This window comes from Chiroxiphia lanceolata, chromosome 8, assembly GCF_009829145.1.
Source record: "Chiroxiphia lanceolata isolate bChiLan1 chromosome 8, bChiLan1.pri, whole genome shotgun sequence".
NCBI lineage: Eukaryota > Metazoa > Chordata > Aves > Passeriformes > Pipridae > Chiroxiphia > Chiroxiphia lanceolata.
Window position 1 is genome coordinate 33,182,198 of NC_045644.1, and position 26,589 is coordinate 33,208,786.

The 26,589-nt window shown below is 41.0% G+C and overlaps 2 protein-coding genes and 1 long non-coding RNA gene across 5 annotated transcripts in view; 1 reads left to right on the plus strand and 2 right to left on the minus strand.

The window, feature by feature from the left end:
- Positions 1-89: 89 nt before the first annotated feature.
- On the plus strand, positions 90-18,098 carry SIRT1 (sirtuin 1). The gene is made up of 9 exons (XM_032694853.1): positions 90-531; positions 2,889-3,005; positions 4,224-4,465; positions 5,678-5,830; positions 6,791-6,938; positions 8,652-8,731; positions 12,814-13,000; positions 14,352-14,912; positions 16,037-18,098. The coding sequence occupies exons 1-9, from the start codon at positions 90-92 to the stop codon at positions 16,357-16,359; spliced, it is 2,253 nt and encodes a 750-aa protein (XP_032550744.1). The 3' UTR covers positions 16,360-18,098.
- Positions 2,989-13,227, minus strand: LOC116790136. Its single transcript, XR_004358271.1, has 4 exons — positions 12,899-13,227; positions 12,055-12,210; positions 4,991-5,849; positions 2,989-3,082 (listed from the first exon to the last, which is right to left on the minus strand). It is a non-coding gene; the product is annotated as an uncharacterized LOC116790136 (long non-coding RNA).
- A 5,343-nt stretch (positions 18,099-23,441) lies between the features above and the next one.
- HERC4 (HECT and RLD domain containing E3 ubiquitin protein ligase 4) overlaps positions 23,442-26,589 on the minus strand; it is a 31,043-nt gene continuing 27,895 nt past the window's right edge. For all 3 annotated transcript variants that reach the window (XM_032694684.1, XM_032694685.1, XM_032694682.1), the window contains 3 exons: positions 26,404-26,587; positions 25,742-25,844; positions 23,442-24,819 (listed from right to left, as the gene is read on the minus strand). In XM_032694684.1, the coding sequence (XP_032550575.1) occupies positions 24,611-24,819; positions 25,742-25,844; positions 26,404-26,587 (496 nt within the window). In that variant the 3' untranslated portion in view covers positions 23,442-24,610. The remainder of the gene's footprint in view (positions 24,820-25,741; positions 25,845-26,403; positions 26,588-26,589) is intronic.

The window sequence follows — 26,589 nt, forward strand, 5'->3', positions numbered from 1 at the left end:
CGGTCACGTGCCGCGGCGCTGCCCGCGGCGGGCGGGGGGACGAGGGGGGGGCCGGGCGCGAGGGGGGCGGCGGCTGCGGCGGCGCCAAGATGGCGGACGGGGACGCTGCGCCGCTCCGCCCGCGCGGCCCCGGCCCCGCCGGCCCCGCCGGCAGCGACAGCGCCGAGCCCGCGGCCAAGCGGCACCGCCGCGGGTCGGGCACCGCCCCGACCGCGCCGCGCCCCGACCGCGCCGCCGAGCCACCGCTCGCGCCCGCCGCCGTGCCGGCCGAGCCGCCGGTCGAAGCGGCGGCCGCGGCGGCCGATGGCGGTCGGGCGGAGCAGGAGGACGGCGGCGGGGCGGCGGCGGCGCCGAGCGGCGCGGACACCGGGGCCTGCCCGCGGGGCCTGCCCCGAGCGGAGCCGCCTCCGCGGCGGGAACGGGGGGAGGGCGCGGAGGCGGCGCCCGGCGAAGACGCGGCGGAGGCGGCCCCGGGCTGCGGGCGGGCGCAGTGTTCGAACGGGGCGGCCGCGGCGCCGGCCCCGCATCCCGGTGAGGACCGACCCCTCCCTCCTCCTCTCCCTCCTCCGCGGGTCCCTTCCCCCGCCCAGCGCCCGCCCGGGTGTCGCACGGCGTTGGGGTCACCATCGCCCGAGCCCGGCGAGTTGCTGCATCCATCGCTTCCCTACCCCTCATCCCTGTCAGCTCCGATCTGTCGCTGTCAGCGCCTGCTGCTCCCTGTGCCGGGCTCCGCAGAGGCAGAGCGGCTCCGCTCTCATCCCTGAAAACATTTGTTTTGCTCTGTCGCTGGCAACGAGTCATTAAAAACGAAAAACCATAAGCCCGGCTTCCTTTTCATAATCTCTGCCGTGATAATAATTCTATTTCTATTCCTTGGAAACTCGCGCAGAAAGCACAGGAGCAGCAGTCTTGACCGGTTCTTTAAATAACTTTGAGTGACACTCTTGGTTAAGATTTCAGTGACTGTGACACGAAACTAAACTATAATCTTTCTAAAAAGTTTTCTTTCAGATAACGTTTTTAAGCGTACTGGTGGGAAGCATCAGTGTGAAAGCACCTCACACTGCAAACAGATTGGGTTTTGTTGTTGATGTTCATTTTTATTTTTTTTTTTTTAAGCAGTGCTTTGGAAAGACTTATTAAAAGGTATGAGACACTGCATTCTGCCAGTAAAGTCTTTACATTTTATCCTGGAATGCAGTTAAAGATATTTTTCCTTTAACTCGATAGTAAAACTACAGAAAAACTTCTGCCTTTGCAAGAGGAATGGAGCTATAGGATAAATGAGGAACAGCCTCAGTATTTAAAAACTCCATTGGAACAGCGCAGACCAAAGCTGATGATCTCTTACCAGTGCCTTATGTGAAGCCTGTTTGCTCAGGTCCCTCCGATTCTCAAGCGTGCTTTGCTGTGGCAGGCTTAGTTCTGGCAAGCATTATTCCCTCTAGCCCTCTGAGGAATCAAATTAATACACAGGGATTGTTACAAGTTAAACTTATGTTAGCCTGCGTGTATCTGTCACTGTTTCTTAAATCCCAGATACTGTGGCCTGTATGTGACAAGTCTTTCACAATGTAGCTTTGATTCTTTATACAGAAACCATAAAGGTCATTTTAGTTAAACTTGCACCTCACAGTTATTGATGTGTGCTAATCCACTTTTTCCTTTTCCATAATGCTTAATGTGTTCACTGACATCATGCATAAGGAGGTGGAAGTGAAATGCTGTAAATTATGTAGATTAATAATACAGTAATGTCCAAGAGCACCTGTGGCCTCAGAAGAACAAGACAGCAAGAACACATAGCAAATTTCTGTCCTCAACCTGTTTCCATTCTAATCAGAATAAAGTATTTATGCCAACAAGAGAAAGGACAGCATGACCTCTGAATAAAAAAATGTTGGTGTTTTGTGGTGTTTTTTATTTAAGAATCACGTGAAGTAACAGCTAGTGTAGGGGTTCTTCAGATAGAGACTGAAAACTATTATAGTGATGCTTTGCTTGAAAGAGCATGACTGAAATTTGTTGTTCTTTGTTCATATCTTAGATTTTCAAAAAACTAAGCTACAGGTGCTGTGGCTATTTCTAATAAAGCAAATAATAAAAAGGTTTAGTAATCTAAATTCTAGGAAGCTGCTCAGGTTAGAATGTAGATTTCCTCTCCAATGTGAGCTCAGTAGCACGTGCTGCGAGACAAGTGTCTCGTTCTCCTTTGGGCTTCTTCATGGAGATCCAGGATGGAGTTAGATTGAGTTTCTCTGACTTAAGGCCACAGGCTGAGCTGACTCTGGCACTCTTAGCCAAACCCAGCTGCAGGGGCAAATGGATGAGATAAAATTAATGAAGGTGGTCCAAGGGAGCACATTTTGTGTCATAACTGAAATAAAGTGGATATGTGGTCACCTACAGCTCAGCTGCAAGGTAACACCCTCACAGAATTATGTAACTTGATTGTATCAAACATGTATTTGTGGATTTCTTTCAAAATGCTGTTAAAATGCTCTTAAAACCTAGTCAAAGATCAGTCTATAATAGTGACATGTTTACATTTTACCCAGTTTTTCAATGACCTGAATGCAGTGAGAATTGTAAGAGAAAAGAATTTTTAATTATACTTTTGAAACATTTGGATTTTTTCTAAGATGCAATATCCATAACGCCCAACACTTTACAGAATGAAGTTTCACCAAGGTCACACCCAGCCCACCTTAGCCCAGCGTTAAGCTGGCAAATCCTGCAGTGAATCTACTGATGGCTTGAAAAGCATTTTCTGTGCCTGAGCAGCGACAGTGCTCCTTGCAACCACGTTGGAACTTCTGTGCTGTATTTAGTGATATACCTGTGCCCTTTGGGTGGGGTGTAACCCTCCTGGCTGTGCTGTCTTGCAGATAACTTCCTCCTCAGCGATGAAATCGTAGCCAACGGCTTTCACTCCTGCGACAGCGACGAAGACGACAGAGCCTCACACGCAAGTTCTAGTGACTGGACCCCAAGACCACGTATAGGTAGATGCCTGTATGATGTTCTTAGATGCTCTCTGCCTCTGAACAGTTAATTCTCCCCAGAATGCAAACAGTTTTATCTGTTGCAAAAAAAATTGGCAATTAGTGCTTCTGAGCAGCTTAGTGTTGTTTACTGTATCTGTATGCTATTTAAGGAGTTTAAAAATGAACCTGTTGAAACGTGCTGTATTTTGATTAAATTTGTAAATGCCTTGTTTTTTTTCCTTGAGTAGAAATCCCACCATGATCCCTATTAAAAGCTTACACAGACTCACTAAATTGAACTGATTTATGGCATACTCCTACCCTATTTATTTAGTATTCTTTAAGGAACAAGAAGAGGATTCCTGTGTGATTTTAGGAGAGTGAGCCCTGCAGATTGACTGTGACATCAGTTTGGGAATTATTAGCTTGCATATATTTTGCACATTAGCAATAGAGAAGTGTGGCCACTGGGAACTCTGTACAAAGTTCCTGCCTTGCACAGGGGCCAGATCTGTGAGGAACAGTGGTTTCCAGGGGGCAGCGGGGTTGGAACTTAGAGGTGTGATAATACCCACAGCATTGGTTCTGCCAGTATTGACAAGAATAGCTGCAAGGAAACACATTGTGAGAATACAATATTCCACTTAAAACCTGCCCACGTGTTGCCTTTGCTGATCCCTCCTTATGGGATCACTGTTGGTACCTTTTGGGTAAATATTGTATAACATTTGTTTTCTTTATATGTAACTTGCCTTAGTGATGGCTATTTGAGTCCTGTCAGTTTAGGTTTTTAAGATGTACCTATTTGCCTTCTACACCCCTAATCTCGAGTGTTTCTGGAAGGATTGACTTGATGGTGTTAGGAGGTCATGTCTGAAATAATTACTGTTAGATGATCAAAAGAACAACAAATTCCATGGATTGCTGGGTCCTATTTGTATATTAAAGTGATGATTTATGGTACCACTGCAAGGTTATATCTGTGTTTGTCGTCTCTTCAACTTATTCCTGTAAATAACAAATGTTGGGAAAATACAGATGAAGTCATAAAATGGAGACGCAGTGTGAAAACCCTTTTGCTGTATAAGTGCACCTCTAAAAGCCATTAAGTTTGCTCTGAAATGGGATTTCTACCTCGACTGACTTTCTATGAAATCCTTCATGGATTAACACATTATTATGGTAAATAAATAAAATTGAATCGGTTTTAAATTATTTTTTTTTTAAATTTTTTAGGTCCCTACACTTTTGTTCAGCAGCACCTCATGTTGGGTACAGACCCACGGACAATTCTGAAGGACCTGCTGCCAGAAACGATCCCCCCACCTGAACTGGATGATATGACTCTGTGGCAAATTGTGATAAACATCCTTTCAGAGCCACCAAAAAGGAAAAAAAGGAAAGATATTAATACCATTGATGATGCTGTGAAACTTCTACAGGAGTGCAAAAAGATAATGGTCTTGACTGGAGCTGGGGTATGTATTCCTGCAATGGCAGTGTGAAATTAGGCAGATAGGTGGGTTAAATACTTCCCTGCAGCATGCAGATGATGGGACCATATCCCTGTGCTGGGTGGGAAGAGGAGGCACAGCTGGCCATGGGAAGGACTGGAGCTCAAGCTGGAAATTACACCATCTCTCCTAACAAAAAATTACTGGACATTTAAACTCTTAAACAGTTGCTTTCATGCAAAATAGTTATGGAATAAGAACCTGTCCAGAACATTTCCTATCTAGTCATTTTTTCATTTCAAACAAAGGTAATGATTTTTTAAATAAAATCTCAGTGGATCTCTTAAAATACCAGGTGGAACTCGAGGGAATAGAAGAACAGGACTTGAAAATTAAAAAAAGAGTTGGCAGGGGGAGGATCATAAGGAGAGTTTGATCAGATTTCAGTAGACTGTTACTTTTAGTATGTGCTGCTCTATGATGGGAAGAAGGTTTCTCACTGTTTTACTAAAGAATGCTTCTGAACTGTTGCACATTTGCAGCTCTTACCTGTTTACCAGATCATTTTTTGCTTCTGTTGTTCACACACAGATGGTATGACACGATTCAGATCAGTTTTTCAAAGAGCACTGCTATTCTTGTTACCCAGTCTTGCTGTCTTGCTCACTATACTTTCATACACCTGTTTCTCCTCCTCTTCCCATGGTATTTTGAGGTAGTCTGAGACAATAATATTAGTCCTTATTGACTACTACAATGCTTTGATAAACAGTATTTATTAATAAACAGTTTTTATCAAAAGAAGTTTATCCTTCAAAAGTAAGAATCTATTGTGTTACTGTGTTAGCACGAAAAAAAAATTAAAAATATCAACCACCTTTTCTAGGCCTGAGCTGGCAGATGAGTGAATGCTTACTAAAGAAATTTAATGCAACAATATTCAAAACTTTTGTTCACATTTTACAAAACTTCCAGTGGTAAACGCAAGTGGTAAACAAACTTTGTTTCTGTGCTGCTTCCCCTGCTTGTGGTTTGGGAATTGTTATATTGTCCCCCCACTGTCCAAAAAAAAAAGAAAAAAAAGGAAAGAAAAATAAATACAGAGAACCCAGAGTGGTTTTGTTCTTAATGTCTCTGAGCATACAGAAGTGTGGTTTCCCAGAGTTTCTATCACAGCAGCTCTTTATAGCCCTATATGTAGTTTCACTTACTTCAGATTGCAAAACTGTGTTTCAGGTGTCTGTGTCTTGTGGAATACCTGACTTTAGATCCAGAGATGGCATCTATGCACGCCTTGCTGTAGACTTCCCAGACCTTCCAGATCCTCAAGCAATGTTTGATATAGAATACTTCAGAAAGGATCCCAGACCCTTCTTTAAGTTTGCAAAGGTATGGTTTTCCAACAGCTCTTGGCCAGCAACCATTCTAGATAGTTGAAAAGATATTAGTGATATTAAACACTTTCAAAAGCAGCAAGTACATCTCCTAGATGAGAAGGAATTGTAGAAGCTGTAGTCATATGTGAAACAAAAAAACCCCATTACATACAGTCTGCAATTTCCTTGGAATAAAACAAAATCAAACCCCAAATACAAGAATTTCTACAGGACCAGGAAGGACTTGTGAAAATCAATCGCCACTAGTCATGCTCACTCGTCCTTCCCTTTGCTCACAATTTTTACTACTGCTCTGTTATGTTACAAAGATTGAAAAAGAAAACCCAATGGCATTCTCTGAAAGCTTCCTATCCAGATAACCATATTTTGATGCTCATTAGTATAATCAGTCCCTTCGTTTTTTAATATTAAAAAGCACACACACACCTAGAACCACGAAAAAGCCCCCCCAAAGACCACAAAACAAAACAATGCCATAGCAAGCAAAAAAATCAACATACTTAAAGCCTGTCTATACATAGGTTTTGCCAGAAAAGCCCAAATCCAATTAAGCTGATAATTTTTTTTAAACTTTTCAAATCCTCCTTCTCCTGTCCATCAGAATATGTGTTTCTATTTACAAACATTGACGTTACTTGACACTTCAAAAGGAAAACAAAGCTTTCCTATTCCAGAATTATCAAAACCAGAAAGAGATCTAAACGTTGCTTTTATGCTGTGTAAAGAACAAAATACCAACTTGCAAGGAGCAGTTCATCTTGATGTGATCAGGAGCTGAGCTGTGGAAGGAAGGGTTGGATCCAGAGCAATGGGAAAGTGCCCAGGGAGTGCCAGCATAAACTGCTGACGTGATCAGTGGTGACAGGATTTAGCTCAGTGTGAAATGCTGCCGTTAAAATAAAGACACCGTGTACCTCTCTACACTTTTCTAATGTGCTTCTGAATTCCCTAGGAAATCTATCCAGGACAATTCCAGCCGTCTCTCTGTCACAAGTTCATAGCTTTGATGGATAAAGAAGGAAAACTACTTCGCAACTATACTCAGAACATAGACACACTGGAACAGGTTGCAGGAATCCAAAGGATAATACAGTGTCATGGTTAGTGGGTTTAGTTTCACTTATTTTACATGTAGGAATGGTTCTGACTGGTGCACGTGACAAGGTAACTGCTGCTGGAATTTAACTTTTTTTCCCTTGAATTCCTGTCTCTTGCCAACAAACATTCTGCTTTTAAAATGTTGAAATTTCTTTTTGGGTAGCTGAAGTATTTAAATCAGAAGTTTTTTAAATGGGAGTACTTCTTTCAGAAGTTGAGCTTGGTAAACAGTGGTCTCTATGTATCAGTGAAGATCCACATTCTGTTTGCACAAGTTTAGACCATAACTTCTAAACTGCATTTGGTGCTTCTTGATCTGTATAAGAACATAGCGTGGAAATCAGTCTTGTCACAGGTCCCTCTCACTGCCTGGCAATGAAATGGGAGTCGGGCTGTTACCTGACTCTTTATTTACATTACATTCCACTGAAATCTTGAAATATCCTGACACTTCAGTGACTTCATCTCATGTATAAAACACTGTGAATTAATCACCAGTTCAGGTGAACTGAAGATCATCTTGTTACACCTTCAGTGTTACCCACACTGTAACTATGATGCCAAACGAAGTGGAATCGCTTCAGTTGCTCAATAGGCTTTCCATTTCCAAGGACTTGCATATGTCAGGCTGAAAGTCCAAAGATTCATTTTTAAGGAAAGGATGCAGAAAATTAGTTGTTAAAGGGCATGTTTGGATCATTTAGTAAACTTCTGGCAGATGAATTGTCTAAAAACAGTGTTGTCCTGTTTGTAAGGCACATCACTGCTCAAGCTCCCCGTTTTTCTGGTTGCACACTGCAGTGATGAGATTGCAGACCATCTTTAGTGTATGTCCTGTGTAAGGTGACTTTACATTAAATAGATTCTTTAAAAACATGCTATGCACTTTGAGATTTTGAGGCCTTTGGGAATTAGTAAAGGTTGTTTCGAGCACATCAAGCTTTATCAGACATACAGTTGCTGCTCTTTACCAAATGATCTTTGACTAATGGTAGTGGCTAAGGAGAAACTGAAACACTTATGTAAGGGTTAATACACTTAATACTGCTGTATTTATTCTACCTTTTTTCTCTGGCTGTGGCAGTGGCAAGTTAGTCACGAGTAGTTAAAAAGGAACCTTGCAGTGATTTGGGGACTTCACACGTGTACCTTTGGACCCATTTCTCACTGCAGACGTACAGTAAAGTTTCTGCTGTGAAAATTGGTGTCTGAGATGCATTTTCTGAATTTAAAATGGCTCTTGCATTCAACCAATACATCTGGAATTGGACTGTATTCCTTGCCACTGCTGTAGCTGAGCGTTTGGAGGCCGTGGCCTGCTGGCTATGCATGGCTTGTGCATGGGGCAGCAAACTTGTTGGTCAGGTCCTTCTGATGTGAAAAGTAATTCACATAATAAAGTTGCAAGTGGTTAGCAACAGATGCCTCAGAGAGGGTTAGGTCTGCTAGCCTGACAAGCATGTCCCTAACATGCTGTATAAAGGTCTGAATGATTATTTTAAGCTACTCTTAAAACAAGATTTCTGCTGACTAACATCTAGAAGAACAAATTTTAGTGTTACAAGTATCTCCATAATTTTACATTACTTTTTTTTTAATGCTTGATTTCTGTAGCACTGCAGTATAACAGCCTTTGTGTCAAAACAGCTTGGGCAAATAGACCAAATCCGAATGACTGAAAATCCTGATTCTACCATACTGGTTTTTCCCCTCAGGTTCCTTTGCAACAGCTTCCTGCCTGATCTGTAAATACAAAGTTGATTGTGAAGTTGTTCGAGGAGATATTTTCAATCAGGTAAAAAATTCACTTTAACTCACTTCATCTTTCTAATAAGTAAGTAAAATTACTTTTCTCTCAAAACACCAAACCCCAAAATATCACACTGGGATTGCTTAAAAGATCTGCTTCTAGAAGGCTCCATATCTTTGCATATTCAGAGAATTTTAGCATTTCCTCTGGTATTTAAAAGTATGCTAAAATACTGTACTGCAAAAATTAGGTAATGGGAAAAATCAGAACAAAACTGTAAGAGTCTATTTTTAATGGCACCTCTGAGAAAAGCAGAGGCTAAATGGTAAGTAGTAGAAACTTGGATTTATATTTGTTTTGTGTTAACCTGAACTCATAGTCACACATCTTAGCCTTTTATAACATTGACTCCTCTTTGAGCATTTACCTATGTTAAAAAATGTGTTTAAACAGCAGCTGATGCATGGAGAGATTGCTAACCACAGAGCAGGTGCTGAGCAAGGATCAAATGAGCTGCTGGATGTCGCTTTCTGGGACTCCTGGACTATTCCACGGCCCGAACTCCCCATGTCTGGGTGTGAAGTGCCCCAGGGCCATGCAGGAGTTGGTTCTGTTCTGTCAGAGCAGATGAACCTTTGACTTGGCAAGACCCTCTTTGCCTTTCTTCCTCTTCTTTTGAAGGAACAGAGGTGATGGCTCTGTGATCAAAAAGATCTTGTTTATACAAATGAAAGAGGACTCTTTCTGTAGGCTTGTGTGTTTTTGATAAATGCTCTAGAGTCCACATTTGCAACTTTAGATGAGAAACATGGAAGGGATGTAAATCCTTCAGGTATTACATTTAAAACAGAGCTCAATGAAAGCATTTCAGAAGAGTTGTTTGAGTTAAAGCTTTGAGAAAGGTGAATCTCATAAGCCTGAAGCCTTGTAACACTGAAATATTGAATGTGAAATATAGTTTTCTTTGTTATTAAGAATATTATTTTTAAGAACTTTTTATCTTACAGATGTTTGCTGCTCCTTTGCCTTCAAAGCCAGCTGGCTGGAGTTTAGGTTTTCTTCCTCCTAAGCATGTTGTAATTTTCTATTTGGATTGTTAGTCTACTTTTCCAAGCACCACTTGAACCATTCCTGTGCTGAACCAAACTTGTGCCAGGGGTCAGGAATGGCAGTGCCAGGCAGTGAAGAGGAGCAGCCTGTAGCAGTTCTTCTGCCTGATGGGCCCAAAGAGGGTTCTCTCACACAAGATGAGCCTCAAGGAGCTTCTTACACTCAATCTCTCAGCCCTGATCTTGCAGTACTGTTGCCAGGTACATCTTCCCAGGGCAGGCCCTGGCTGTGATACTGAACTATTTTCATAATGCAAATAAATATGGGTAGTGCTAAATCCAATTTCACAAAATAAGAAATAGAGCAGTTGAAAGAAAACATCTTTCCTCCTTTATGCCTGAAAAAAAAAATTCTATTTACCATCATTATCTTTATTCCATAGCCCACATTTCTCAACCCAGTGCTATGCAGCATCTTTGGCTGTTGCCTCTCTAAAATACAGAATTTGGTTCCTGATGTATCAAAGGAAGCCTTTTCTGCACTTACGAAACAAAACTGTTCATTTCAACAGCTCTGTTCTCTAACAAATCCTCCTTGACAAAAATGGTTTTGGCTTCTGGCTCCCAATGGATAGTCCAGGTTCTAGTCTCTGCTGTCCTCCACAGCTTGGAAGTTCAGTTATACATGGCCCCAGGTCCTTAGTTTTCCCTAGAAATACTTGTCCTTTGCTCTGGTCCATCCCCTGATGGCCATAACTGCTTCACAAGGAAGTGAGTCTGGCCAACATCTTTCTGCCAGGATTTCCTTTCAACAGGTTACAGACTGAGAATTGTTTGAGATCATCTGTTTAGACAAATGCTGCTCTTCTTTCATTTGCCTCTTTGGAGATACAGTGCTGTAGAATGATTCTCTCTTGTATACAACCATCCTTCTGGATGAGAAAGAGCAGCAGGTATAAAGGACACAGAACATCCAAGGAAAACAACTGTCAGTCACTTCCAAAAATATCACTTTTACTTTTGGCTATTTTTGGCAGCTTTCAAGAACTGGTAAAAGGGTCTCAGATTTAGGAGGAAAGGGCCCAAGAAGTGGAAAACATGCACCAGTTTTTGGCTATTCTTAAGCCGGTGTAATCTTTACTAATCTCATTTTTGATATATGGGTAACATCAATAGTGAGAAACTCCATTTCTCTTCAGTTAGAGAAATGCATCAGCAGAGATGGTGGGGATTTGGGGGAGCTGCTTCTGCATGGAAGGAGGACTCTTAGAGGCAACTGAATGGCCAGTTTTGTAGCTTTAACTTCTTGGTATCAATTTCAGCTCTTGGAATAAATCTTCCCCTTTACTGATGACCTCTTGAGGATTAGCAGAGAAAAGCTGGTGAGTAGTGTAGTGTTGAAATGCATTTAGGGGTCATTACAGTGACTCGGATAATTTCAATAGGGACAGAGATCCACTAAGTCTCAAGTCACCGGACTTGCTGTCAGAAATGATGGAAACAGAGTTAGTATTACTTGGTCTTTTTAAATCAGAAGTCAGAGGTCTTCATTTTATCTTCCTCCTAACACAGAGCAAATTATTTACCCTCCATAACCTTCCAGAAGTGCAAAGGCATCACTGACATCAACAAAAGAGGTAGCAGGGGAAAAAGCTTAAGAAAAGTATAAGCTGTTTGTATAAGCTTTTTTCCTAATATGTAAAGATCTGAGGAAAAAGTTCAATATTCATTCTAGCCATCTGCTCCTTTTTGGGGAATTCTTTAGTTGGTTTCCCTTAAGTGTGGGGTTACTGGATGCTATTTAGCTTGGGTACAGGGTGAAGGTTTCCTCTAGCTCTTGTGCCACATTGCTTCTTAGGCATCCCTCCCACAAGGTTTCTTTGTTCAAAGACTTAAATTTTGGGAAAGGTCCTTTGACACTAGAGAAAGGCCTTCTACTTGTGATGTTTTCTCATTTGGAGAGTATTGTCTTCTGTCCCACTGCAGGCATCCATAGAACTAATTCTTTGATTTAAACTTTCTACATTCTATATTATTTTTTTCTGCAGCTGTTCTCTGTACAAGAGGGACTTCTCGTGCAATTAAATGTCAGTTATCAGATATTTTCCTATTACAGTAGGTAATATACATCTCTTTACACCTTTATAGCTCTAATTTATAGGTTGTGGTGATTGCTATAGGATTGCAGCTACATTTAGCTCCTTAGATTTATTCTGGAGCATCATATTTTAACACTATAGCTGAGAAGACTTGAACTATTTAAAAGGGAAATTGCTGAGTAGTAATTGAAGTATTGTCTGTAGCAGATCTATCACTCACCTTCTTGCTTCTCTTCTCTCTGAAAAAGTCTTAAGATAAGAAAGAGTTGAAAGAGGTCCCAAAGATCAGAAAACCCTCTGCTTTCAGGAGGAAAAGGAGTCTATTCTCCACAAACATAACTCTCATCCACTTCTGTCAGCAAATGAGGATTCTGCTCTGTTTTTGGAGGAATTGGAAAAGTTTTAAATGGAGACCAAAGAAAAGTTCTGTCCTGTTCTCATCCTGTCTGCTTTTAGCCAGCTGCCTGTCCTGTTCTTGTCCTGTCTGCTTTTAGCCAGCTGCCTGCCACAGTGCCCTATTGCTTTGTGTGTATAACACTCATGCCCTTTTGGAGGAGAAACTAGAGGTAAAGCTCTACAATAGACTGAGTAGGAAGGGCTTTGTTTTGAATGGAAAGTGACAGGGAAACCTAAGTTTTTGCTCTGATTATACCAAGGAAAATACGTTCCTATCAAATGGGAGGGGATTGCCTGTTGGTGCTGAGCATGACTTCTGGACTTCGGCTTAACTGTCAGATAAGAACTGTGCTGTAGATCTGCCTGGTTTCTCCCTCTTTATTCCTGCTGTAGCTTTATTTCCCTCTGCAGTTGCTGCAGGCTAGAGTAAGGAATGTACTTGTCTGTACATCCACAGAAAAACGGGATGAGGAAATATCACTGAAACTTCCCTGTCTTTTGCCAAGTCTCTGTGAAATGCCTAAACCTGACCTTTTCCAAGGCACAGCCTCGTCCTGCAGTAACAGGTGGTGTTGTGGTGCAGGTTGTGCCCCGATGTCCCAGGTGCCCCCCCGACGAACTGCTCGCCATCATGAAGCCCGACATCGTGTTCTTCGGGGAGAACTTACCCGAGCAGTTCCACCGGGCCATGAAGTACGACAAAAATGAAGTTGATCTCCTCATTGTCATTGGGTCTTCGCTGAAAGTAAGACCAGTAGCATTGATTCCAAGTAAGTGACTATCTCTGGTAGTATTTTCTTCCAAAAGTTTGAATCAAAAGTGAAATTCTCAGTTAGGAGCTGAGAAGCTAAGGAGCGCTTTCGGCTCTTTTCAGTGAGGGAACTTGATTAAGCATCAAGTAAGATGAAAGCTGCTTGCCTATGTAAAGCTGAAATGCAGAATAGAGAAAGTAGCAAATTTTAAGTGCTTTTGCTATATTCCAGGTAGATCTCAAGGTAATGAAATGATAATCTGAAAAAGTACTCTTCTAAAGCTTGAATGACTTTGTTCTAAGACTCAATTAATTTCTCTCCCTGCTTGCAATATGCTTCCATAGTTACTTGAACGATTTAGAAAGGAGTCATCTCAAAAGACCTAAATGGAGTATCAAAAAAATCAGATCAGGCACATTAGGTATGTGAGTTGTAGTTTATTTTAAAGTCACTATGAAATGGCACACAGAGGGCATAGTATAGCGTGTCACCACTTGCGTCCTTAGCTTTTAAAGTGATGTGGAAAAACATCTCTGCTAATATATGTTACAGGAAAATGCCTTTAAGGAAGGCTGAGAAATTACCATTACAGGTGATTTATTTGTCTACTGAGTGAAAGACTTACTGGTACTAAAGAAATTCTCTTCACATGTAAGCCTGAGAAGGACATGTGCTTAGCATCTGCTAACTGGGACCAGTAACTCACCCACGGCCTTTGCAGGAACAGCCTCTTCACTGTACAAGAGGCACAGCCCAGTGTTTAGGCTGATGGGAATTGCATAAGGACTGGAAAGTTTCCCTCTGCTATACAAACCACTGCTCTTTCTGTGCCTTAGAAGTGGATTTCATTAGTTTGGTCTGTGAGGAGTCCATGCTAGGTCATCAAACCTCGTGGGTTTGGGAAGCCTAAATGTCAGAAATGGGTTGAACAACCCTGTACAACCTGGAAATATTTTGACTTAATTAAAGGGGTGTAATTTACCATTGGTATATTCCTCATGTTCACTTAAGTAATAAAACAAATGCACGAAATCAACATAATTCTAAGAGATTATAGTACTAATTTTAATCTTTAACACTTGACCAAACATTACTAGAGTCATTATTTCTGTGCATGTGTTTCTCAATGATTGAGGAATATTAACTGGAAAAAACAGGAAGAAAAATATTGTCTAAGCAGGCTACAGTGGGCACTAGACCTCAGACTGCTGTTGTTAAATTTGGGATTTGCTTGGCTTCTTCCTGATCTGGCTATTTTGGTACTGTTGCAAGGGAAGGTAAAGAGAAGCCTGAGGAGTCAAGCTTTCTAAGATCTCCGATGAAAGTAAAACTGGAGTGACCCCCTTTGAATTCTCTTTTCTGTGCATAGGTTCCATCCCCCATGAAGTGCCTCAGATCTTAATTAATAGGGAACCTTTGCCTCATCTACACTTCGACGTGGAGCTTCTCGGAGACTGTGACGTTATTATTAATGAATTATGTCAAAGGCTGGGTAGTGAATACACAAAACTTTGCTACAACTCGGTAAAACTGTCAGAAATAACAGAAAAGCCTCCACGACCGCACAAGGAGCTCGAAGTGCTCTCGGCTGAGCTACCGCCTACCCCTCTGAACATTTCTGAAGGCTCCAGCTCACCAGGAAGAATGACTCCACCAGATACTGCAGTGGTGTCTTCAGAACACCCACCTGAATGTAAGGTAGAAAACTGTGAGCTTGCCTCCGAAACTAAAGGGACCTGCTCAGAGGAGAAGCTTCAGGACACACAGACGTCGTCAGAAAACCCCGAAAATCCTGCTAGCGAGCAAATGAACTCTGAAACAATGAAGGAAAATGGATCTAACAACGGAGAAAATAAGGAAAAGAATGAAATATTGAAGAAGTGCTGGGTAAACAGATCTGCAAAAGAACAGATTAGCAAAAGGCTGGATGGTAAGTGTTAAGTCATTTCAGTATTTTGCATTTTTTTGGAAGAGATGTTTATGCTAGACTTACTTTAAAGCAATAAATAAGTTACTCTTGAGGGAGTAAGTGGGTTTTGGTGGTTAGTTTTGTTCAGACAAGTGTCTACATAACTCTCATTGTACCATTTATTTCTTTTGGAGAAGCCGATAGGAAATGGTTTTTGTATTTCATAATAGGTTTTACAATCAGTGATTACATCCTTACCTAAAAGATCAAAGTTTAGGAGGCTGAAGGTAAGTATCAAAAAATAAATCCATTTCCAGCACTTTGAAATGCATTTTCAGAAAAACTGGTTTGATCCTCGGGTGTTCAGAAGCTGCTCACTGTAGGTCATGATTTGGTATGGCAGTAGAGCTGAAAGATGAAGCCATGACAGCAACTGAAAGCAAGTCTCACAGCTGGAGTGAGGCACGTTTTGAAGGAAACTTTAGGCTTTCCAAGAAAGCCCTCCAATCTCTTAACTGATGTGAGGGGTTAGGTATGAAATTGCAATGTTCCAGAGCAAAGGCTGGTTTCAGACTTTGTCACATATTCTGTGCAGGGGGTTCCCATTCTGTCATGGGTAATGGAAATCTAGCTGTGAATATTTCCCATGAAAAAACACTGACTGACACTTGTTGTTAATGTAATAATTTTGAGGTGGACTGGTGTCACCTGGGCTAATTTTAAGCAAGTAACAGTTTGCTATCTGCCCCAAGGTTCATTCCACAGGCAGTGGAGGGACGTCTGCCCTCCAGCAGCTGAATCATCTCCTCTGTGTTAGACATTTGTCTTACAGTGGGCTGATTCCTGCTTGCAGTGCCTGTTCTGATGAAAAAAGCTGCTAAACATTAAGTATAAACGCTCTTTGGTGTCAAAAGGATGGGGGAGAAGGAACACTGAGCTTTCCAGTGAAGCATTTGTTTTGTGCTTTGTTATAAACCCACATACATTGACATAAATGCTTTTCTCGTGTCATCCCATGTGTCAGTTAAGCTTCACTGTGGAAAATAAAAACACACACATGCAGATACCTTCTAAGCAGAAGTTTGCCAGATCCTGTGGGAATCATTTACTTGAGCCTTTTGTTGAGTGTTGGAATTCTGTTTCAGGCACTCAGTATCTGTTTCTGGCACCCAACCGCTACATTTTCCACGGTGCTGAGGTTTACTCCGATTCCGAGGACGACATCATATCTTCCAGCTCCTGTGGGAGCAGCAGCGAGAGCGGCTCGTGTCGCAGTCAGAGCTTGGATGTGGAGGACGAGAGCGAGATCGAGGAGTTTTATAATGGCATCGAGGACGAGGATGCTCCCGACAGGGAAGAGGAGCCTGGCTTTGGGGAAGATGGAGCCGAGCAGGATGAATCGGCAGCTGATGGATCAGCCTATACAAATGAAGCTGCAGGGACTGAACATCCAAGCAACGCGTTGTAAAGTGATCATTGACTGGTTACAGGAACTTTCCACCAGCATTAGGAGCTTTGGCATGTCAGAATGAATGTTTACGTCTGAATTTAGAGCAACAAAACCATAAGGATGTAGTGTTTATAAATAACTAAAACAGATTTTCATGCTTAGTTTTTTACCTTTTTCAATAAAAATCTATTACTGCGCACTCAACACTAACTCATCTTTTTTTTAAGGTACCAGGATTATCTAAACAACTGTCACTGTTCACTTTTAAGTTCATCTGTCCGATCAGGCATCCATGTATATAATACATATTTTTGCTTAATAAATTTCAGCTTATATTATTTTTAAACCGTTTTGAAAAAGCCATTGGAATGTTAAACTAATATAAAGGGAACAGCTAATTTAGACCAAAGAATGGTATTTTCACACCTCTTGCTTTGTAACACTTTGGTTTATTTAAAACCTTCTTATGCTTCTGCTAAACCTTTCATTCACGCTTAGTCTGTCATTAAACACTGGCATTTTCTAAGACCTACTGTGGCAGCTAATTTTTTTTTTTGCTTTTGCAGTTACTTTGTATGTTTGAGACATACTTAAATGCGAGCAGATAGTGGAATGGAAACAAGACAGGGAGTACTCGAGGAATCCAATGTTTTTTAGACCGATCAAGAAGTGCTGTGAAAATGCTTAGGTTGCTGAATGAATACTTCCTGTGGACACGAAGCGATGTTGACCCTGGCTCCTTAGCAGTTAGAATCTGGCATTTAAACAAAAAGGATCCTCCCCAGTAGGAGTCTGTCACGCTGGGTACAGCAATCACATCTAGGGTAGCTTGCATTATAAATAGCATTTGATAAATTGCCAAGGCTCTAATGTGGAAGCAGAGTTCAGAACAGTGTTTCTACCAGCATGTGAGAAGGCGCAAAAAATTAAGCTTTTCCTTTGTACTTGATGCAACAAAACCAGGAGAAACTGCCTCAACTACCCAGAGCCTCCATTTACACTGCCAAGTGGCTCAACATGGATTAACAACCTGCTGGTTTGAGGTCTCAGGCTGGGAAAGTCATTTCCCAGCTGCTGTAGCTCCACCTTGCATATGGAAAGCAAAACAGCTCCTCCCATTCTGATGTCTCAAGTGCTAGGCTGCCTTAAAACTGGGTGTTGCAAATGTTCATGTGCTGATTGTTTCCAAGCCTTTAGAGCTACTTTGTAAAGTTGCACAGTGCAGTAGTAAATGAAACAGGGTTTTTCTCTAAACCACTTTTTCAACATTGGCCCAAATGAACTCTAAAACGTAGATTATTCATATACTTTGCTTTAATATTTATTACATTTTGGAAGATGTATAGTAGCTGTTCTTGGAACATAAGATACATCAGTTAATAAATACTTAAGAACAGCCTCCTGTATTCATCGGGAAATGCTGGCATGTTGTCTCATTGTCCAAATTTAACACAGCTCTTATTTGGCTACACTAAAGAATGCAATATGTTTAGTTTTCACTTGCATGTCACAATGTATTAGTTTGTGCTCTAGGAGATATTTTAAATTGAAATACTTTGTTTTAAATTATTTTTACAGTGAGGATTGTTTTCTGCTCTTTTATATTGTATATAGTGTCTTTTATGTAATCTACTGGCATATGTTTTGTAGAAGACTGTTTAAAATGACTGGCTATCTTCCTGCAACTTTTGGAAATACAAAACCAGTGTTTTATACTTGTACACTCTGTTCTAAAGTCTATTAAAACTGTCATTTGATTCCTGGTTTCTGTTAATTTCTAGTTATATCTTAAAAACAAAGATGCCCTATAAAGTCAAGGTATAATCCTAGCTAATGGAAGGCATTACAGAGGAAATGCTTTTCCCATCTGGTCCGTCAGCAAAGAAAAAGCCTGAAAGAAGTTCTGCATTTTGTTCTTTCTTGTGTCTTTGCCAATATTATCTGAACAGTAGAGGAACCCTAAACTATAATCACAGAGTCACAGAATATTCTGAGTTGGAAGGGACCCACAGAGATCATTGAGTCCAAATCTCAGGGTACAATATGTTCCCTTACTCCTCCATTTCACATATTGCTCTTTCCCCTCAGTGAAGATGTTGTCTTTCAATAATACTTACAACAATAACAAGATAAATGCTGAGAATGAGGAAACATTTCCTATCACAGCTTTTTGTCATTCCTAAGTACTCAACACCTCACATGAAATTCGTCTGGAAGCATGTTCAGGTCCAGCTGTAATTTGTATAATCTCAATAAAGGAGATAACTTATTTTTCTCATAATTTGCATTACTACTATAGAAAAGTATCTTAGCCCTTAGTATTTATATTAAACAGATGCACTGAAAAAAAGCAAAGTCCAAGCATTTGTTTAATAAGTCATTCCCTAGTCCCCTTCCAGTCTATTTTGATGCATTAGACACAGTAACGACCTTGCAAAAGTATTTCAAGTGATGGAAAAGAAGTCCATATTTTAAAATCTTGTCATAATTATTTCTTTATAGCCACTTATTCTCTAGGAGTCTGTCTTGAATCCAGTACATTTTTAATTAGTATTTTCGATTATGGAAAATACATAATGTTTTTAAATGCATGAGACAGCAAAGGGTCTGAAAACATCCAGTTAAGAGGGGCTCTAGAAGTACAAAATTCTAATGAAACCAGCATTCAGATTCAAATTGGAAAACTCAGAAAAGTTTGAAAAAAGGAAGACACACTGAGTACCTCAAGTTTCAGTATCTATGCTTAAATATCAAACCAGAACAGTCCAACTGAAAAGGAGTTGCATTTATTTGCATAATATACTTATCTACAAAGTGACTGGAGAATAAAAGCCTTTTAAACAACAGCCCAAGTAAACTCTAGCAAGGCACACCTTAAGCCTCTATTCATCCTGCCTTGGAGATGGTGAAAGCAGATGCAAGGCCACAGGTCTTTCTTAAGAGACACAAACCCGAGTGTTCTGTGAGCACGGACTGTTGTTTTTACTCTCACAGAGCACGGCAGACTCGGCTTCCCTGCACACCCCAATTCCACACGCCCCAGAGCCACAGCCCGGGCTCTCTCCGAGCAACCCCTGCACCACAATCCCCTGTGACGGAGCCACTGGCAAAGCAAACACGCGCCAACTACAAATCAAGTTACAGATTTCAGATATTCCTCGGACACTTTCGAAGGCCACAAAACCCCGCAGCTCCAGCCCCCGCACTCCCTGCCCGGCCCGCAGCCCCACTCACCGCGGGGCAGCGGCGCCAGGATCCGGCGGCAAGGAGGGACCGGGGCGGGACACGAGGGAGCCCCGCGGGTGCCAGGACGGGACCGTGGGGACCCCCGGCCCCGGCCGGCCTTAGCGGGACGCTGCAGCACCGGCGAGGCTGCCGCGCCCAGCGCAGCCCCCTCCCGCAGCAGCCCCCTCCCCTCTGCCCAGCAGCCCGCGGAGGCTCCTCTTCCTCTGCAGCGGCTCCACTGAAGTTGCTCCGCATCCCCGCTGGGCTCCAGACAGGAGGACTGGCCTCAGTCCCAGTGGGGCATCACCACCCTCTTGCCCCAAACTTGAAAATTCTCCGAGCATTCACTACTGGGCACTGGGAGAAATCCCCAATTCCCTGCAGAGCCTGAGCGCTACGTTATCGCACCAGCCTGTGGGCCAGAGAACCCCTCCCACCTGCCGTAGGCCTATTCCAAGGACTCCCTCAGCTCAAGGTGGTGCTGATCGCCCGAAATCTCCTCCGCTGCCCTCTCCCTTTGTTAGGATAATGATCTCTCGCCAGGGGAAAGCCTCGGGCTCGTGGAGACACTACAGGCAGCTCGCAGGTGCACACACAGAGCCTCTCTGCAGAACTAAGTCACAACTAACGAAAATAGTTTCATCTTTGAAATTTTTCAAAGACATGACAAAATTTCTACAGGAAGGTGTTTTTTAGCTACAGTCTGCCAGGTCTGTTCCTTCTAATGGTCAAGCTGCTGTATTTGCTAAAAAAAAGGGAAAGAAATTTGACTTTTGCATTCTACTCAAACTGAAGCCTTCATTAAGCCTTTGTTTCCTCATGTGGGGGGAAGCAGAAAATACCTGCAGACATTCACTGCACAGTGCAGGATTCACGTGCTCTGGGTTACCTGAAATTACTAACTCCTAAACATCATTTTCCTAATAATCTGAAACTGATGTATGTGCCTTTGGCTGGAGAAAAAAAATAATGCTGACTGCTGCCCTAGCTCATGTCAGGGGGCTTTGATGACACCCCAGGCAACACATTATTTTGGTTTTTCGCAAAAGATCAATAAAATACATTCAAACCCAGGGGATATGCAGGAACTCAGACAGTTCAGTTTACTGGTAATAAGAAGCCAGTAGGTCTGGACATACAGTACTTCTGCCCAGTTCTAGCGTGCCCATGTTATTGCTAGTTGGGTTTGTGTGCCTTCATCCCACCCCACGATGTCTTGTGGTCAGAAGACAAAACATTTTTCTTGTTCACTAGCTCTGCATCAGTGCAGAAATGGGCAGGCAAAGGTTTGCAGTTAGAAACTTTTACGATACTCGCACAAAGGAAGTCAGTGTAACAGGTAGCACAGCATAAAATAATGTGTATAGGCACAAACAGGTTCCTTTACCCAAGAAAATAGAATACCTGAGGACTCAGTTTCATGGTCAGGGAACTCAAGTGCACAGAAATGATGGCTGGTGGTGTTATTTTGTTGATTAGGTGTCCACACAGACTAGGTACAGGGGATTTCCTGGCTATGGCAGGTTACAGAAGATGTTCTACAGCTTTCAAGGTCCAGGTAGAGTTTTTGAAGTCATAGCTCCAGACTGGACCAACACAAACATGAACAGCAGAACAAAACAGCAGGGTGATGATTAGTCCACCCAAACCCCACCTTGACCTGGTAATTAAGAAATACTCACTTGGTAGTGGGTATTGATAAGTGTCACTTATCAGAGGAAAGAAATGTTTTGTTCTTCCTCTTTTTCTTCTCCCCTTCAATAACTGAGTCAGGCAGCTGTCCATAGTACACACAAGTACATAGTTCTGGTTGCACATGGAAAGTCAACAAAGCCATTCTTGAGGTGCTTACTGTACACCAGTCTATCATGCTGAAAACTGTATTATTAGAAGAAAGCTTATACCTGTATTTATCTTAACTGCAGAACCTCACGTGCCTTTAGAGAGCTTTCTTTTAGAGTGGTATTTGATTACATTAAGCTTCATTTATTACTGATAAATCAAGTTTACTGCAGCAGAGAGAGGCATAATGAATTACAATCCTTTTTGAAGTAGCTTATGAACATTATTAAAGGGAACACCATGGCTTCATGCTCTATGATTAGTAACAAGCCCATTAACAGTAACTGCCATGAAGTGCCAAAGGAGACAAGTCGTTGTGCTTGAGCAGGGCTCACTGCTTTAATAGCTCTACACTGTGTTCTTAGTTTTGCCCTGGAAAATGGGGGACAAATGTCTGTAGTTCTGCCATGGAAATTCAGTCTTCATTCACCCCTGTACTAACATGACAGGTGCAATAAATCCAGTCCACGACTGCACTGCTATGACAACAGCAAGCCTCCTTCAGTAACCATAGTGGAGACGGATTCAAATTTGACATGCAACTGGCCTCCTGCAGTGATAATTCTGAATCTTTATCAAATGCTGATCTAATTATCAAATAAAAATACCTTATAAAAAAGATTTAATTATTGTAAAATGCTCCCACCGCAGCCCAAACTACTACCATTCCCCAGCTGCTTCCATTATCCTTTTAGAAAGATGTACACAAGCTTACCTGATAACCTGAAGATTTGAAGAGAAGGAAGGCTCTACCCTTTCTTCATTAACACCAGGGTTATTTTAGCTCAGCATAGAAGGGATTGTTTTTTTCCCTTACATGATGCACAGCATCAAATATTGTATGCAAAATGATACTTGATCCAAGCAAGAGAAAGCAGCTCCTGCTGCCCACCTTCTTCCAGGCTGAGGAAACCTAAGTGTACAACTTCAGCAGATCTCCTTCCCAGGGCTGTCATGATGTTAAATGAACTAAGGGCAACATAAGCACTGCAGAAAGTATTGAACTGCTTGACAGAAGTAATACAATGACTATTAATTGTTCTAGTACTACATAAAAGTCCTTTACCTTGTTATGTAGATAATGTCTGTGTTGTGACCGGGCTCCTGCCTCCCTGCACTGAATAAACTGATACCTGCAAAATAGTCAGGAACATTCTGCACTGTAGGACCCAACTCCATTTCTTGCAGAAGTGAATAAAACCAAGGCCAAAACTGCAGAAAGAATTCTCACGTGAATGAAAAGTCCTGAGGAAAGTGACCCTAACCCTGCTCTGCCAGTGGGTTCTTAAGGTGACATTTAAGCAATCATTCAAGACCCCCCACCCCCCAATGCTTACTCATATCCCACTAATGTTCCAAGAGACAAAGAAATGGATTTAGATGACAAGTACTAAATCAGACTTGGACCCCCCCAACCATGTACAACAAATGAAGTAAGACTTCCACAGGAAAAAAAAAAACAACAGCACTTGCATATGTAATAATACACAAGGGGAAAAGGAGTAAGACAGTTTTACATTTGCCACTTTCTAATTTTTGAGTATTTGCCTTCACAATCTTGGTGTTTCATGATTTAAAAATGGTGTTTTAATATTACCTGGTAAAATGACAGTATATTACCTTTCCCCCCCCCTTTTCTTTTCTCTTTTTGTTTCTTCCATATATAATAAGACTAAGCTGCTTTAGTATTTGCTGGTTTCTTGTTTTTAACAAGAGGGAGCATTTCCCAGCCAGGAAAAGAAATATGGGCTGCATACAAGAAATTACTGAGGTTAAACTTCATGAGAAAGCTGTAAAAACACAGTTTAAGGGAAAAAAGTGATTTTAAGTGTACTGACCTGTTTGGTATCATATGTACATCTACTGCCAGGAACTGCATGTTATATAATTTGTTACAATGAATGGATTTCCCTGCTTTTCAAGTGAGATCTTGGTATCCTACTTGTACTCTCGATGTAATGCATGCAAAAGTTGCCCTCCACTCGAAGACATATGCAGGCTGCAAGCATCTGTACACATCAACCAACAAAGGCTTTCATTCAAGTCTTTTATTATAGCTTGAATTTTTTCACTGCATTTAAAAATCTAAAAAAAATAAATATTTGTTTCACAGCTGCAAGTCACATATGCATTAACACCACAAAATCTGGAATTTAACCAGAGAAGGAAAAGTCAAATCCGAAAGTGTCCAGCTAAGCACAATCGTCTCAGGGCAATTATACTAAAAATAAAATCTTAAGAAAAGGGGAGGGGGTGTTAAAGGTTATTTCAAATGCATTTATCTGGAAAAAAGTGAAAATTCTATTAGAAACCATAAACTACGCTTTCAGCATTTAAAAATAAACGTTTAACCTCTTGACAGCAACAATCAGCTGGTGCATCTTTTTCTTTTAAGCTGTATTCTTGACACATGACTGCAGAGGTTGCAACTGATAAATTAACCTCTTTTATAATTGTGTCCACTTAATTACAGAATCAGTCCTTAAAAATAAAACAGTGTATTAAGTCAGCTTGTCCATCCACATATTAAAGATGCCATTGTATGCAGTTTGGTTTTGTATCGGCACTAAGTGACTGCTTCATGGATTGTACATCGTGAAGATGAATGTCTCTTAAACAATCACTTCTGCTATTAAGGTTCTTAAAACAAACCAGAAAAATATATATCTTCAGAAATCAGAGTAGTCACCTTTTTTTTTTTTTGTTAAAAGCCATAAAAGAAGCTCATATTCAATTACAAGCAATAGAAACCATACTGCTCTCGGAACATAACTACTTTATCACAAAAATTTATTATTTACAAAATGAAAAGTTACCAAGAGAATTTAATCAGGGAAAAATTTAAATGTCCTTACTAAGTGATTTGAAAAACCGAAGCAAGTCTCTCATGCACTCACACGCCAAATTGTTTGCATAAGGTGAAATGTTAATTCATGTTAGTGAAACTTGACTCCCGTAATACTCTCATTTTTATTGTAAGATGGCAGAATCCACATGGCTTTGTACAAGAAGGTATGTATTAAGACAGTTCCTCAGTTTTGGAAATGTTTTTTTGGCTCCCATGAATATCCGTACCACTGAACATTTCTGCAAATAATCCATTATATTATCAACTGCATCATTTAATCCACTGAATTTACCATCACAAGAAAGACACAACAACTTAATGATCCCACATTACACAGAACTCTCATCTCTGAACTTATACTAAACTGAAACCTTCATAGTGATCTATAGCCTGGATCAACTTAGATTTTAGGGTTTCTTTATCTGTGTATTTTGGAAGATCAAGAAGATTAAAGCAAGTGTGAGCTACCGGAAGATAATCTTCTCCTCCTCCCGTTGGCTGGATGACCAGTTTAAGACACTTCATTCCAAGAATTGGAATACGATCACTGCCTGTCAGAAACACTGCCAAGAAAAAACAAAGTCTTGTGATCAACTAGTTTAAGACTAACATTATATATGCCACATATGCACTTCTAATCATTGTTGGCCTTTCTAATAATTCCAGCAATGGTTGGCTTTTCACACTAAAGTTCTGTTGAGTTTGAAAAACAGGGAATAATGCCTTAACCTGGTCTCTGCCTTACAGATATAAACTCACAACTGTAACACAACAACTAACACATAAAGGAAAGCATTTCATGTTAGCACATGAAGCCAAATAGTCCTTAAAAAAAAAAGAGAAGGAAAGAAATACTATAAAGTTTTTCATGCAACAGAACTTTTAATTCAAAATCCATTGGCTGTACCTTTGCTGAGCACTTGCAAGTATCTTGTAAACACAGAATTAGTTTGTTCAGTAAGCAATTCATCTGAATTGGAAACTAATCTATGATCTATTCTCAACAAAACCTCATTTACAGGAAGCTTTGATTACTTTGTTATCTGTACATTTTCATCCATATAAGTACCTTCACATATTTCCAATCAGTTACAACTCCAAAATTCCATCTATGTGCAATTAAAAACCTAAAGGATGTGAACTTTATGTCAAAACATGGGAAGAAAAAAATCCTAGCCATCAGATAAATGACAGCAGTGGTTTAGGTTACTGTGTTTTGGGAGGATTGGGTTTTCTTTTTTTTCTTTTAATGCTGCTCTGAGCTGTGATCTGTAACTACTCATCATCCAGAATTACCCAGGACAACCCCAGCAAAACTGGAGACAAGTTCATAATGAATTTCTTTCACTATGATTTTTTCTTCCAAATAAAGATAATCACACCCTTACAGACAAGTACTTACGTCTGCCCTCTTACAGCAAGAGCCTGAAACCCCAGTGACCCTGTTCAGCCAGGAACTTCTGTATAGTTATTTCAAATACTTACACAAAAACTGTTTCTTCTTCTCCAAAGACAACTCATGAAAAACCTCCCAGAAAATTTTAATTGTAGGATGGTCTGCCCAGTATTCTCCTTTGTATTCTGTATTCTGAAATGAGCAGGAAATGGGGTTATTGTTCACTCACAGGATAACCTGACACTGAAGTAGAACGAATGCAGTTTGTGTAAACAAATACAGCAAGTGAGGGATTACTACTTTCCTCAGTCTGTTTTCTTCAGCTGTTCAGTTTGACTTCACCTATATAGACAGATGCCTGTACTACAAAGCATTTTCAATGCCAATAGAAACAAAGTCTCACTGAGTTCTGGCAATCAAGAATATTTACTTTCAGTAACTCTGTGCATTCTGTTCCCCTTCCCCTTTCTAACACAACACATTGTACACAGCTGCCTTTGGGTTCTGTGGATTTTTCTTCCTCTCTCTTCTGATTTCCTTCAGAAATTAGATGGAAAAGCTTAAGGCCTTTTTTTTTTTTAAAGCTAAAGGTAGGTAAATAATATTTTAGGGTCTTCATTCACTATGTTTTAAGATGTCAATCAATCTAATAAAGATCAGAAGTCAGGTTAATTAAAACAGAGCTCAAAAGGACACTTTTGCACCCTGAAATTAAAACTGTATGAAACCAACAGCTAAGTATGGTTCTTACCTTCTCCAGTTCTTTCCAGTCATAGTTTGTGTTCCCAATCACCATTGCCTGCAACTCGCTGGGCTGGAAGAGCTGGAGAACTTTACCTCCACATACTTTGTGGAAGCCTTCATGGAATGCACTGTACAAGGAAGCCACAGATCTATTGAAGATGTAATCCACATATGCATCTACAAAATCTTGCCT